Here is a 16,061-nt window from a genome sequence, read left to right as displayed (position 1 = left end):
TTCCTTGAAATGGCTGGTTGAGAAAGGTTTTTCTTAAACTGTTCAACAATTTGCTCACGCATTTGTTGACAAAGTGGTGACCCTCGCCCCATCCTTGTTTGTGAATGACTGAGCATTTCATGGAATCTACTTTTATACCCAATCATGGCACCCACCTGTTCCCAATTTGCCTGTTCACCTGTGGGATGTTCCAAATAAGTGTTTGATGAGCATTCCTCAACTTTATCAGTATTTATTGCCACCTTTCCCAACTTCTTTGTCACGTGTTGCTGGCATCAAATTCTAAAGTTAATGATTATTTGCAGAAAAAAAAAATGTTTAGCAGTTTCAACATCAAATATGTTGTCTTTGTAGCATATTCAACTGAATATGGATTGAAATGGATTTGCAAATCATTGTATTCCGTTTATATTTACATCTAACACAATTTCCCAACTCATATGGAAACGGGGTTTGTACATTATATGGTTGCAGACTTTGCCAAAGGGGTAGAATCTTTGCAAGGACGGAGAGGAAGTGGAAGACCAGGTCCAAACGCTGTTGCTCGTACGGATAAACAAGAATTGGCTCGCATTTGCAAGAACGTTCACTATTTATGTGGTGACTTGATGTTCAGAGGTCACCATGCTGGAACCAGCAGGGAAGAACAATTCAAGGGCAGCCTCCGGTGGTTTGGAACCTTTAAAAAGAGGACGGGACTCAGCGCGTAACTGCTCGCTCCGACAAAGCTACGATGACACTGCAAAATATGCCAAGGTAAAAACGCTACCGGGACACAAGCCGATGAAGGATCGCCTCACACTGCTACAGTCCCGACTCCCGCGTTGTAGAACCAATTGCAAAACTTCAGTTCTCGTCAGCTGTTTACACATTTTAGACGGACAAACTGAAGAGTTTTGGAGGATTTGACAGGAGATGTAATAATTGTTGATTTGTTTGCGGTGGAGTAGAACCCAGTTTCTAATATTCCACACGTCTCGTAGCTAACTGAGGCGGTCTTACCAGAGCCAGAACGAGCTCAGAGTTGTCATCTTGTTTTAGCTAAGAATAGATCCGGTGTGTGCAGCTTACGTCATACTATACATAGTATCCTGCCTAAGTCTATATATATGTATATGTATATGTATATATATACTGAGGCATGTCAATGACTCATTATCAAGTATGAAGTCAGCTGCATTATTATGTTTCCCGTGTCACATGCAGTACATATATAAATAGTCCAGGGCCGCAGGGCGCCCCCTTCTCACATTGCTGCCAACACTTGCCTAGGACCAGTTCGCCAGCCTCCGTGGAGGCTGCCAGGGAGTTTCAGGAAGGAAGTCAATATTTGGAGTGTTTCTCGCAGGCCTGTGCTACTTCCCAGGCACAAAACACTCGGTCATGTTCTGGAGCCTTGCCTACTTTAAAGGGACTTGCGCTTTGTTTTGGAATGTTGCCCATCATTCAACGATCCTGACGGAAGACGAGAATACGTATATTTAAATGTATTTATTTATTTATTTATTTTTTTTTAATGCATTCTAAAGCGTAAAATATGGCAAGTAGGAGGTGGTTAACAATGCAGCTAATGAATGTCCATCAAATCCAATAAAAAAAAAACATCCAAAAAGCACCAAGAGTACTCCATTTACATGTCACGACTTGAATATTAAATCCGTTTTAGCAATATTATTATTATAAGCGCTAACTGTTTTTAGCATAGCTAACTAGCTTATGCCGCTATATTGAGCTTCTGCATCGCCTCTGACATAGATTATAAATCCTGCCTCTCACCTGGATAGTACAAGGTTGTGGACATAAACCCACAAGTTGGTCAACTTTGACATCCACCTTAGACCCGGAGATGGCCAGAAAGACATGAAAAAAAACGCTCGTTTGTGCCACTTTTTTTTTTTTAAATGATAAATTGTTGATATAAACATCCCATCAGTCTTTATCCCAGTGAGAGCTGACACTGTACAGTAAGTGATTGTTTTAGTATGTTTGTATATCTTGTTTAGCACTTGGCAACACTGCTACATGATGCTTAGTGTTTGACTAAAGCGGCGCCTGTTTAGCACACAGCTTCTAAAACTTGTAGCTCATCCTCCTTATATTCAGGCTCAAAAAAAGAAGTTTCTGTATCATCATTATTATTATTATTAACAAAGTAGTCTTTGTTGTCTCTCATCAAGTCTGCCATGATTAGTAGTCCTGTTGTTGTTGAAGGGAAAGTGAGCGTTGTTACGTGTCTGTGAAATTAATACTTATGATGAAAATATGTAAATATTACATGTTATAATGAATGTGCCTACATTACATATATACTTACAGTATGATGAAAAAATTTAAATATTACATGTTATTATGAATATTACTACATTACATATATACTTACAGCATGATGAAAATATATAAATAATACATGTTATTATGAATATTACTACATGACATATACAGTATACTTACAGTATGATGACAAGATGTTAATATTCCATGTTATTGTGAATGTTACTACATTACATATATACTTACAGTATGATGACAAGATGTCAATATTACATGTTATTATGAATGTTGCTACATTACATATATACTTACAGCATGATGAAAATATGTAAATATTACATGTTATTATGAATGTTACTACATTACATATATACTTACAGTGGGATGAAAATATGTAAATATTACATGTTATTATGAATGTTACTACATTACAGATTTACTTACAGTATAATGCAAATATGTAAATATGACATGTTATAATGAATGTTACTACATTACATGCAGTATTTACTTACAGTATAATGCAAATATGTAAATATGACATGTTATTATGAATGTTACTACATTACATACAGTATATACTTACAGCATGATGAAAATATGTATTACATGTTATTATGAATGTTACTACATTACATATTTACTTACTGTATAATGAAAATATGTAAATATTACATGTTATTATGAATGTTACTAGATACTACATACAAATATATAGTATCTAAGAGTGTATGTGTGGGACTATGCTATCATATAGCATGATGGAAATATGTAAGTATTACATGTTATTATGAATATTACTACATTACATATTTACTTACAGTGTAATGCAAATTTGTAAATATGACATGTCATTATGAATGTTACCACATTACATATATACTTACAGTAGGATGAAAATATGTAAATATGACATGTTATTATGAATGTTACTATATTACATATATGATGAAAATATGTAAATATGACATGTTATTATGAATGTTACTACATGACAGTATGTATGAAAATATGTAATTATGACATGCTATTATGAATGTTACTACATTACATATATACTTACAGTATATAAGTATAATAAAAAGGAAGTCTAAGTCTAATTATGAAGAAAATATGTAAATATTACATGTTATTAGGAATGTTACTAGGTACTACATACAGTATACTGTATACTTACAGTGTGTAAATAAAACCTTGATGGAGGTTTTTGAATGTTTTTTAGAGCGCTTTACAGTCGGAATAGAGCAACTCTTGTTGACTGTATTGTTGGCTGACTTTTGCTAGCATTCATTTACGATTTAGAATGCTAAAAGCTTGCTGAATTTCCTGAAGGTGGAAACATCAAAGCACAGCGTTTGACCTGGGTTTAATGGCCTCGCTTGAGTGCGCACCCGCCCGCTGGCTCTGAGGTTGCTGCGTTAACTTTGCAGGCCAGCCGGCGTGGGGCGGCCGCAGCCCGAGATCTTTTGATGCGAGCGCGGCTAACAAGCAGGAGCTATTCTTCTCTACGTCGCTCACTGGCCCCGGCGGAGGAAACCCCCCAAAGCAGCTCCAGTGGGTCCAGGTCGATGAAACGCGGGCATTAGTGCAGACGCGGGAGAAAAAGAAGTCTGGGAAAAAAACATTCTGCACTCTTGATTGAAAACCTATTTGGCGATTAAAGCTGCTCAGCAGAACTGTGGCCGCTTTGTGCCTTGGGCCCCCGCCAAAGACAAAGACTTGATTGAGCGCCCAGCCTGGCCTTTAAAGACCGGGGGCTACGGGCTTCACCTTCAACCCCCCAGACCACGGCCAGTACCAGCCCGCCAGGAAGACCAAGGCCAACATGTACGTCAATACGCACTAAAGCCTTCCAAATCTTTTCAATGTTATGTTTGTGGTGGCCCACCACAGATACATTTGTTGCTATCGCCTTAAAATCATCAATCTTTGTGCACAGACTCCTATGTTCAACTCATTCTTTATACTATGTTTTTATATTATGTTGTGTTTTTATTATGTTGTATTTGTGGTGGCCTGCCACAGATACATTTGCTGCTACCTCCTTAAAATCATCAATCTTTGTGCACAGACTCTTATGTTCAACTAATTTTTTATACTGTTTTTTATTATGTTATGTTTTTTTCTTATGTTATGTTTTTATTATATTATATTTGTGGTGGCCCGCCACAGATACATTTGTTGCCACCGCAGTAAAATCATCAATCTTTGTGCACAGATTCTTATGTTCAACTCATTTTTTATACTGTTTTTTATTATGTTATGTTTTTTCTTAAGTTATGTTTTTATTATGTTATATTTGTGGTGGCCTGCCACAGATACATTTGTTGCTACCGCCTTAAAATCATCAATCTTTGTGCACAGAATCTTATGTTCAACTCATTTTTTGTACTGTTTTTTATCATGTTATGTTTTTATTATGTTATATTTGTTGTGGCCTGCCACAGATACATTTGTTGCTACCGCCTTAAAATCATCAATCTTTGTGCACAGACTCTTATGTTCAACTCATTTTTTATTATGTTATGTTTTTTTAATATGTTATATTTGTGTTGGCCTGCCACAGAACATTTGTTGCTACCGCCTTAAAATCATCAATCTTTGTGCACAAATTCTTATGTTCAACTTATTTTTTATACTATGTTTTTTTAATATGTTATATTTTTTATTATGTTATGATTGTGGTGGCATGCCACAGATACATGTGTTGTTACCGCATTAAAATCATCAATCTTTGTGCACAAACTCTTCTAATTTTTTATATTATGTTTTTTAATATGTTATGTTTTTTCTTATGTTATGTTTTTATTATGCTATATTTGTGGTGGCCTGCCACAGATACATTTGTTGCTACCGCATTAAAATCATCAATCTTCGTGCACAGACTCTTATGTTCAACTCATTTTTTATACTATGTTTTTTATTATGTTATGTTTTTTATTATGTTATATTTGTTGTGACCTGCCACAGATACATTTGTTGCTACCGCCTTAAAATCATCAATCTTTGTGCACAGACTCTTATGTTCAACTCATTTTTTATACTATGTTTTTTTTATATGTTTTTTATTATGTTATGTTTGTGGTGGCCCGCCACGGATACATTTGTTGCTACCGCATTAAAATCGTCAATGTTTGTGCACAGACTCTTATGTTCAACTCATTTTTTATACTATTTTTTTATTATGTTCTGTTTTATTATGTTATGTATGTGGTGGCCTGCCACAGATACATTTGTTGCTACAGCCTTAAAACCATCTATCTTTGTGCACAAACTCTTATGTTCAACTAATTTTTTATTATGTATGTTTTTTATTATGTTATATTTGTGGTGGCCTGCCACAGATACATTTGTTGCTACCGCATTAAAATCATTAATCTTTGTGCACATAATCTTATGTTCAACTCATTTTGTATACTGTTTTTTTTATTATGTTATGTTTTTATTATGTTATGTATGTGGTGGCCCGCCACAGATACATTTGTTGCTACCGCCTTAAAATCATCAATCTTTGTGCACAGACTTTTAATTTCAACTCATTTTTTATTATGTTATGTTTTTTATTATGTTATATTTGTTGTGCCACTGATACATTTGTTGCTACCGCATGAAAATCATCAATCTTTGTGCACAAACTCTTATGTTCAACTCATTTTTTATACTATGTTTTTTTTAATATGTTCCTTTTTTTATTGTGTTATGTTTGTGGTGGCCCGCCAAGGATACATGTATTGTTACCGCCTTAAAATCATCAGTTTGTGCACAGACTCTTATGTTTAATACATTTTTTTACACTATGTTTTTTTGTTATGTTATGTTTTTTTATTATATTATGATTGTGGTGGCTTGCCACAGATATTTGTTGCTACCGCTTTAAAATGATCATTCTTTGTGCACAGACTCTTATGTTCAAACCATTTTGTGTACTATGTTTTTATTATTCTCTGTTTTTTATTATGTTATGTTTTTTATTATGTTTTTTTTTTTTTAATGTTAGGTTTTTTATTATTTTATGATTGTTGTGGCCTGCCACAGATACATTGTTGCTACCGCATTAAAATCATCAATCTTTATGCACAGACTTTTATGTTCAAACCTTTTTTTATTCTATGTTTTTTATTATGTTACGTTTTTATTATGTTAAAACCATTTTTATTATGTTAAAACCATTTTTATATTGTTTTTCATTATGTTATGTTTTCCTTATGTTATATTGTGTTTTTTCTTACATTCGAACCATTTTTTATATTATATTTTTAAATATATATTTTTTTGTTTTGTTTTTTATGTTATGTTTTTATTATTATGTTACGTTTTTTCTGTTATGTTTTTTTATGATTTTATTATGTTATGTTTTTATTATGCCACGCCACATTTTTTATTACGTTATGTTTTTTATGTTATGTTTTTATTATGTTATGTTGCGTTTTTATGTTATGTTTTACTCTGCTATGTTATGTTTTTATGTTATGTTTTTATTATCTCATGCTATGTTTTTTTAATTATGTTATGTTTGTTTGTTTTGTCTTTATGTTATGTTTTTATTATGTTATGCTTTTTCTTATGTCAAAAAACCATTTCCTTAATGCTTGGTTTTTCCCAAGTTATGTTATTTTATGTTTTTCTCATGTTATGTTATGTTTTCTTTTATGTAAACTTTTTTCTTATGCTATGTTTTTTCTTGTTTCATGTTACCTTACATAAAACAAGAAAAACACGACATAATATTCTGTTATGTTTTTCTTACGTTATGTTTATTTTTATGCATTCTAAAAGTTATATTTGACACATTAAAAGTGTGTTTTTAAATGTTTTAATAATAATCATAGTCACAATGGCAGTTTTGTGTTTACTGACAAAATAGCTTTCGACTAGTAAACAAAATAAAAAACCTGCACATTCTGATTTTAGACAAGTCTAATTCACACTTACTATTTGCAAATATACATTGTATAATATTTATATATTCACGCCATGTGCATAAAATAAGCATTGTGTTTATTCTCGGGCTGTCAAATGATTAAAATATTTAATTCCAATTAATCACATTTTGATTAATTGCGATTAATCATAAATTAAAGTTGTTGTTTTTTTAATTACAGTGTACCTTATTAGAATGTATGCCCAACATGGGACTGTATACCTCATTAGTAATTATATCCACCCTTTTCGGGTGAGTTGGTTTCCATGGTCAGTTATGCAAATGACACCTAATTGACAAGAGTCGATACTGCACATGCTAAATGAAACTTAACTGATATTAATAAAAAATATTCTTCAGTCATTAATAATATTTGTGTGCATTCTTTGTTTGTAACGTGTCAGAACTAAGCTGTATTAATTCATTAGTACTAGGGATGTCCGATAATGGCTTTTTGACCGATATCCGATATTCCGATATTGTCCAACTCTTTAATTACAGATACCGATATCAACCGATACCGATATATGCAGTCGTGGAATTAACACATTATTATGCCTAATTTGGACAACCAGGTATGGTGAAGATAAGGTACTTTAAAAAAAAATAAATAAGAGAAATAAATTAAAAACATTTTCTTGAATAAAAAAGAAAGTAAAACAATACAAAACAGTTACATAGAAACTAGTAATTAATGACAATTAGTAAAATTAACTGTTAAAGGTTAGTACTATTAGTGGACCAATCATGTGTGCTTACGGATTGTATCCCTTGCAGACTGTATTAATATATATTGATATATAATGTAGGAACCAGAATATTAATAACAGAAAGAAACAACCCTTTTGTAAGAATGAGTGTGAATGGGGGAGGGAGGTTTTTTTGGGTTGGTGCACTAATTGTAAGTGTATCTTGTGTTTTTTATGTTGATTTAATAAAAAAAAAACAAAAAAAAACAATACCGATAATTTAAAAAAAAACGATACCGATAATTTCCGATATTACATTTTAACGCATTTATCGGCCGATAATATTAGTACCTATTATTATTATTGTAATCATTAGTAGTATAATTAGTAATAAAATATTTCTATCATCATCCCTTATTTTATAAGCATTTTTCAGTTTTGGGACTTTTATTGTTGTCTGCATTTTGGTTCGACTTCTTTCCCAGTGCTCTTATTCCCGTCATCCACTTCCTGTTCGGGCATGCCTTGCGGCGACTCGACCGCGTTGGCAATCAGGAGGCCCACCTGTCCCTGATTGCCAATCAGGAGGGTTGCTCTACCGGCGTGGTCCGTGTGACGGCAAATGTGGCAAGCGCACGTCTGTCTGGGAGCGTTATGTCAGGGCGTTTTGAGAATAACGAGAGCGCGTAATGGCGGCAATCAGCGTCGTCAGAATGACACATTGTTTGTGTTACCAGTCCTGGTGCATTCTGCATGCTAAATAGTTTTTTTAAATCACCCGTCCGTATTTTCCCCCTGCACGTCGCCTACCGTTTCTGCATTTTGCTCGCCGACATCGTCAAAAAGCAAGTGAAAAATGCACCCTTTTGGATGTAAGTGCCGTCGTGATATTACTTGGAACGTCTTTAGAAAACGGCCATTCCAGGAAGGAGACAAACAGAAGGACGTTACCTGTGGATCGACTGGTGGTGGGCTGGACTGAGTTCTTTATGTTCACCACATAGGAAGACCCCCCCTGCCAGCCGTCTACGAGAAGCAAGGCGAGGAGCAAAGGAGCCGGAGACACAAGGAGAAGACGTGGCGGACAGACATGTTGGGAAAAGCGAGAAGGATGGAGGGAGCCAGGCAGGTGCGGAGAAGTTAGTGGACATCAGAAGTTAGGAAGGAGAGAAGATAGAAGGTGTGGATTATTTCACCCAGAGATCTGGTTCACGACTGACACTGGTGGAAACACATCAAGATTCAGAAAGCACTCCAAGCACTGCACTTTTTTGTCTATCGTTCACAATATTTATGAGACACAAGAAGACACGTTTTTTTTTTAGGATTTCAAATATGATGAATATATATATATATATATATATAATGTAGTAAGAGACACCTTCATAACAATATGTAATATGTACAATATACACACTGCAAGTATATATATATATATATATATATATATATATATATATATATATATATATATATATATATATATATATATATATATATATATTAGGGATGTCCGATAATGGCTTTTTGCCGATATCCGATATTCCGATATTGTCCAACTCTTTAATTACCGATACCGATATCAACCGATATATACAGTCGTGGAACTAACACATTATTATGCCTAATTTGGACAACCAGGTATGGTGAAGATAAGGTACTTTTTTTTTTAATTAATAAAATAAGATAAATAAATTAAAAACATTTTCTTGAATAAAAAAGAAAGTAAAACAATATAAAAACAGTTACATAGAAACTAGTAATTAATGACAATGAGTAAAATTAACTGTTAAAGGTTAGTACTATTAGTGGACCAGCAGCACGCACAATCATGTGTGCTTACGGACTGTATCCCTTGCAGACTGTATTGATATATATTGATATATAATGTAGGAACCAGAATATTAATAACAGAAAGAAACAACCCTTTTGTGTGAATGAGGGAGGTTTTTAGGGTTGGTGCACTAATTGTAAGTGTATCTTGTGTTTTGTATGTTGATTTAATAAAAAAAATTAAAAAGAACAACAACAAAAACGATACGGATAATAAAAAAAACGATACCGATAATTTCCGATATTACATTTTAACGCATTTATCGGCCGATAATATCGGCATGTCGATATTATCGGACATCTCTAATATATATATATAATGTAGTAACAGACACCTTCATAACAATATGTAATATGTACAATATACACACTACAAGTATATATATATATATCCATCCATTTTCTACCGCTTATTCCCTTCAGGGTCGCGGAGGGCGCTGGAGCCTATCTCAGCTACAATCGGGCGGAAGGCGGCGTACACCCTGGACAAGTCGTCACCTCATCGCAGGGCCAACACAGATAGACAGACAACATTCACACTCACATTCACACACTCGGGCCAATTTAGTGTTGCAAATCAACCTATCCCCAGGTGCATGTCTTTGGAAGTGGGAGGAAGCCGGAGTACCCGGAGGGAACCCACGCAGTCATGGAGAGAACATGCAAACTCCACACAGAAAGATCCCGAGCCCGGGATTGAACTCAGGACTACTCAGGACCTTCGTATTGTGAGGCAGACGCACTAACCCCTCTGCCACCTCTGCCACTATATATATATATATATATATATATATATATATATATATATATATATATATATATATATATATATATATATATAGTAGTAACAGACACCTTCATAACAATATGTAATATGTACAATATACACACTGCAAGTATATATATATATATATAGTAGTAACAGACACCTTCATAACACCATGTAATATGTAAAATATACACACTGCAAGTATAAATATATATATATATATATATATATATATATATATATATATAATGTAGTAACAGACACCTTCATAACAACATGTAATATGTAGTAACAGACACCTTCATAACAACATGTAATATGTACAGTATACACACTACAAGTATATATAATGTAGTAACAGACACCTTCATAACAACATGTAATATGTACAATATACACACTACAAGTATATATATAATGTAGTAACATAAACTTTCATAACAATATGTAATATGTACAATATACACATTGCAAGTATACATATAATGTAGTAACAGACACCTTCATACAATATGTAATATGTACAATATACACATTGCAAGTATATATATAATGTAGTAACAGACACCTTCATAACAAAGTGTAATATGTACAATATATACACTGTAAATATATATATATATATATATATATATATATATATATATATATATATATATATATATATATATATATATATATATATATATATATATATATGTAATATGTACAATATTTACCCTATTTTGGTCATTTTAATCATTGCCGTATCTAATTACTCGGTGCATTTATTTCCATTTCCATAGCAACACACTTCCAAATTCTGGCAACAAATGTGGAAACAAACACAGGAAATGTCTAATCATGGCAGACATGATAACAAACAACAGATTTTTGGACAAATGAGGATCCACATCCTTATTTTGTTGCTTGTAAAAGCGAGCACGAAGGAAGAGTGAGACGTTGGAGCAGACGGAAGCTGAGAGAGTGAGGTGAAAGTGACTTTGACACTGTAAATGTGGAATTTGGAGCCAAGCTATTCTGACATAAATGGAATGCTTACCCAAATAAACTGGAAAAAAAATATCTGGCCAGCTGAAGCAAACAGAAAACTGTCCATCAAGTGAGTCACACTTCATATTGATCATGATACATGCAGCACGTCATGCGTGTTATTACAGCTACAGGGCACCCGATCATAAGGCGCACTGCAGATGAGCGGGTCTATCCAGGTCTATTTTCATACATAAGGCGCACCCGATTGTAAGGCACACTGCAGATGAGTGGGTCTATTCGGGTCTATTATCATATATAAGACGCACCAGATTATAAGGCACACTGCAAAAATGAAAGGGTCTATTTTCACATATAAGGTGCACCCGATTATAAGGCGCACTGCAGATGAGCGGGTCTATTCAGGTCTTTTTTCATATATAAGGCGCACCCGACTATAAGGCGCACTGCAGACGAGCAAGTCTATTGAGGTCTATTTTCTACATATAAGGTGCACCCGATAAGGCGCACTGCAGATGAGCGGGTCTATTCAGGTGTATTTTCCACATATAAGGTGCACCCGATAATAAGGCGCACTGCAGATGAGTGGGTCTATTCAGGTCTATTTTTGAAAAAAGCCGCACCTGATTATAAGGCGCACTGCAGACGAGCAGGTCTATTCAGGTCTATTTTCCACATATAAGGTGCACCCGATAATAAGGCGCACTGCAGATGAGCGGGTCTATTCAGGTCTATTTTCACATATGAGGCGCACCCGACCATAAGGCGCACTGCAGATGAGCGGGTCTATTCAGGTCTTTTTTCATATATAAGGCGCACCCGACCATAAGGCACACTGCAGACGAGCAGGTCTATTCAGGTCTATTTTCCACATATAAGGTGCACCCAATAAGGCGCACTGCAGATGAGCGGGTCTATTCAGGTCTATTTTCACATATAAGGCGCACCCGACCATAAGGCGCACTGCAGATGAGCGGGTCTATTCAGGTCTTTTTTCATATATAAGGCGCAACCGATTATAAGGCGCACTGCAGACGAGCGGGTCTATTCAGGTCTATTTTCCACATATAAGGTGCACCCGATAATAAGGCGCATTGCAGATGAGCGGGTCTATTGAGGTCTATTTCCATATATAAGACACACCAGATTATAAGGCGCACTGCAAAAATGAGAGGGTCTATTTTCACATATAAGGCGCACCCGATCATAAGGCGCACTGCAGATGAGCGGGTCTATTCAGGTCTATTTTCACATATAAGGCGCACCCGACCATAAGGTGCACTGCAGATGAGCAGGTCTATTCAGGTCTTTTTTTCATATATAAGGCGCACCCGATTATAAGGCACACTGCAGACGAGCGGGTCTATTCAGGTCTATTTTCATATATAAGGCGCACCTGATTATAAGGCGCTTTGCAGACGAGCGGGTCTATTCAGGTCTTATTTTCATATATAAGGTGCACCAGATTATAAGGCGAACTGCAGACGAGCAGGTCTATTTTCCACATATAAGGTGCACACAACCATAAGGCGCACTGCAGATGAGCGGGTCTATTCAGGTCTATTTTCATATATAAGACGCACCAGATTATAAGGCCCACTGCAAAAATGAGAGGGTCTATTTTCACATATAAGGCGCACCCGATTATAAGGCGCACCGCAGATGAGCGGGTCTATTCAGGTCTATTTTCACATATAAGGCGCACTGCAGATGAGCAGGTCTATTCGGGTCTATTTTCATATATAAAGCCGGATTACAAGGCGCATTAAAGGGTCATATTATGATTTGTTTCTACATGTAAAACACTTCCTTGTGGTCTACAAAACAATGTAATGGTGGTTATTTGTTCAAAATGTTGCATTGATGATGTTTTACAGACCATTTTCACGTCGCTTTCTGACCATCGCTTCAGGATGCGCCGTTTTGCGGGCGCTCTTGTTTACGTGCCTCCACTTCAACGGCGTCTTCTCCCCGCCGGCTTTGTTGTACCGGTAGTTTTTTGCACTTCCATAGCGTGTCTACTGACAGATATAAGTTAGAACTGTGGAATAAAACTAAAGTACGGCGCGGGCTCCAATGGCGGACTTGCGCAAAGATCTCTGGGTAAATGCATACCATATATGGATAATCCGCTGACTTTACACTTGAGAAATTACAACTCCAAACGGCTGAAAATCCTTCATGGAAGACATCAAAACGGTCATGTTCTCAGTCGGGTTTTTAAAAAAAAAAAGGTTTATTTTACTACAAAGCTGGTATAGTGATTTTAGGATCGATACTGAAATATCGATACTACCGATTCCAGATCTTTATGCTTTAATATCGATTCTCAAATCAAAATATAGATACTTTTGATACTTAAGGTTTTGATTGTCCAAAGGGCCGCATACTGAAAAGTCAAAGTATGTGGGGCCACATTGATATTTTTCTATTTAAAAACAGATAATGTATCAGCTTTGTATTATCGGTGACTCAGTATATTATTATGAATTATTAGTTAGAACATTTCAGCTTTTTCTCATTTAGCTCTTTTTTCCTTACATTTTTTCCCTTGTTTTTTCCCATGTAAGAATAGAATTAAAATAATAATAATACAATTATGTAACCGTCAAAAATTCTGCCTGTACAAAAATATCAATGTTCACTTACACATTTAACAGTGTTTATTATGGTTGTTGTACTTTTTCAAATTAATTCACAAGTTAGTATTGTTCTATTTCTTTGTTAATTAAACTATGTTTATATTTTAGGTATATTTTATTTTTGGGCCGCATACTGAAAAGCCAAGTATGGGGAGGGGCCATTTTGAAATATATATATATATATATATATATATATATATATATATATATATATATATATATATATATATATATATATATACATATATATATATATATACACACACATATATATATATACATATATATATATATATATATATATATATATATATATATATACATATATATATATATATATATATATATATATATATATATATATAGTCGAGGTTACTGTGGTTTATCCGTTACACAGTTGTCAATACCAGGCTAGAGTGGAAAAATCCCCTGAAGAGCAGGGAAAGCTGCAAAACAGGCTTGTAGGGATGAAATAGCCTCTGTGTTTTTTCCTGACCTAACATACATATATATATATATATATATATATATATATATATATATATATATATATATATATATATATATATATATGTATATATATATATATATATATATATTTATTTTTTAATGCTTAAAACAGACTTTTTATATATCTAAAAACCCAAATTTGTATTATAGGTGAATAAGTACGTTATTATTATTTTAAAATGTTCAGCTTTTTCTCATTATATTCCAATGTTTTGCTCTTTTTTCTTAAATTTTTACTGTTATTTTTTTCTAGATGCATATGTTATTATTTGACAATACACACTTTAAAATTTTAGCAGACACGTTAGGTATATTGGCACAAAGTCTCGGTATCGAATCGGTATCAACGATACCAGCCTGAATTTCAGTGGTATCGCATGCCACTAACTTTGCAGTAATTTCCAGATTTGTTTTCCAGAGCCGTAGAAAGCAAAGCACTGATCACAATGTTTTGTGATTGTTTTACTTTGATAAACAGCAGAGCAACAATGATTAGCTACGAGGACAATAGTCTGTCCAAGAGGCGGATCTAAAGAATGAGCGAATCCTTTGAAGTCAGGCGACATTGCAAGACTATCCACCAGGCTCCGATCCACATGTTGGGCATAGGTCACAGCAACGACACAAAGGGTGTTGGGAGCGTTGACCCTTCTAAGGACAATGGTCTGTCCAAAAGGCGGACCTAAAGAATGCAAGTCCTGACCGAATCCCTGGAAGTCGAGTGGCATTGCGAGGGTATCTACCAGGTTATGATCCACATGTTGGTCTTAGGTCACAGGATGTGGAGAGCATTGACCCTTCTAAGGACAATGGTCTGTCCAAAAGGCAGACCTAAAGAATGCATGTCCTGACTGAATCCTTTCAAGTCAGGTGACATTGCGAGAGTATACACTAGGTTCCGATCCACCTGTTGAGCTTAGGTCACAGGATGTTGAGAGCGTTGACCCTTCTACGGACAATGGTCTGTCCAAAAGGCGGACCTAAAGAATGCAAGTCCTGACCGAATCCTTGGAAGTCGAGTGGCATTGCGAGGGTATCCACCAGGTTATGATCCACATGTTGGTCGTAGGTCACAGGATGTGGGGAGCGTTGACCCTTCTAAGGACAATGGTCTGTCCAAAAGGCGGACCTAAAGAATGCATGTCCTGACTGAATCCTTTCAAGTCAGGTGACATTGCGAGAGTATCCACTAGGTTCCGATCCACCTGTTGAGCTTAGGTCACAGGATGTAGGGAGCGTTGACCCTTCTAAGGACAATGGTCTGTCCAAAAGGCGGACCTAAAGAATGCAAGTCCTGACCGAATCCTTGGAAGTCGAGTGGCATTGCGAGGGTATCCACCAGGTTATGATCCACATGTTGGTCGTAGGTCACAGGATGTGGGGAGCATTGAACCTTCTAAGGACAATGGTCTGTCCAAAAGGCGGACCTAAAG

At 35.2% G+C, this 16,061-nt stretch overlaps 1 protein-coding gene across 1 annotated transcript in view; it reads right to left on the bottom strand.

Moving 5' to 3' along the window:
- The window catches only part of hspg2 (heparan sulfate proteoglycan 2), a 362,847-nt gene that overhangs the window by 238,194 nt on the left and 108,592 nt on the right, over window positions 1–16,061 (bottom strand). The window contains exon 5 of the mRNA XM_061923339.2: window positions 8,833–8,907. Coding sequence (XP_061779323.2) covers window positions 8,833–8,907 — 75 coding nt within the window. The remainder of the gene's footprint in view (window positions 1–8,832; window positions 8,908–16,061) is intronic.

The sequence above is a fragment of the Nerophis lumbriciformis genome, linkage group LG01 (assembly GCF_033978685.3).
Source record: "Nerophis lumbriciformis linkage group LG01, RoL_Nlum_v2.1, whole genome shotgun sequence".
Classification (NCBI taxonomy): domain Eukaryota; kingdom Metazoa; phylum Chordata; class Actinopteri; order Syngnathiformes; family Syngnathidae; genus Nerophis; species Nerophis lumbriciformis.
Note: the sequence above shows the minus strand (reverse complement) of the source record. Positions and strands in the feature narration are given on the sequence as shown.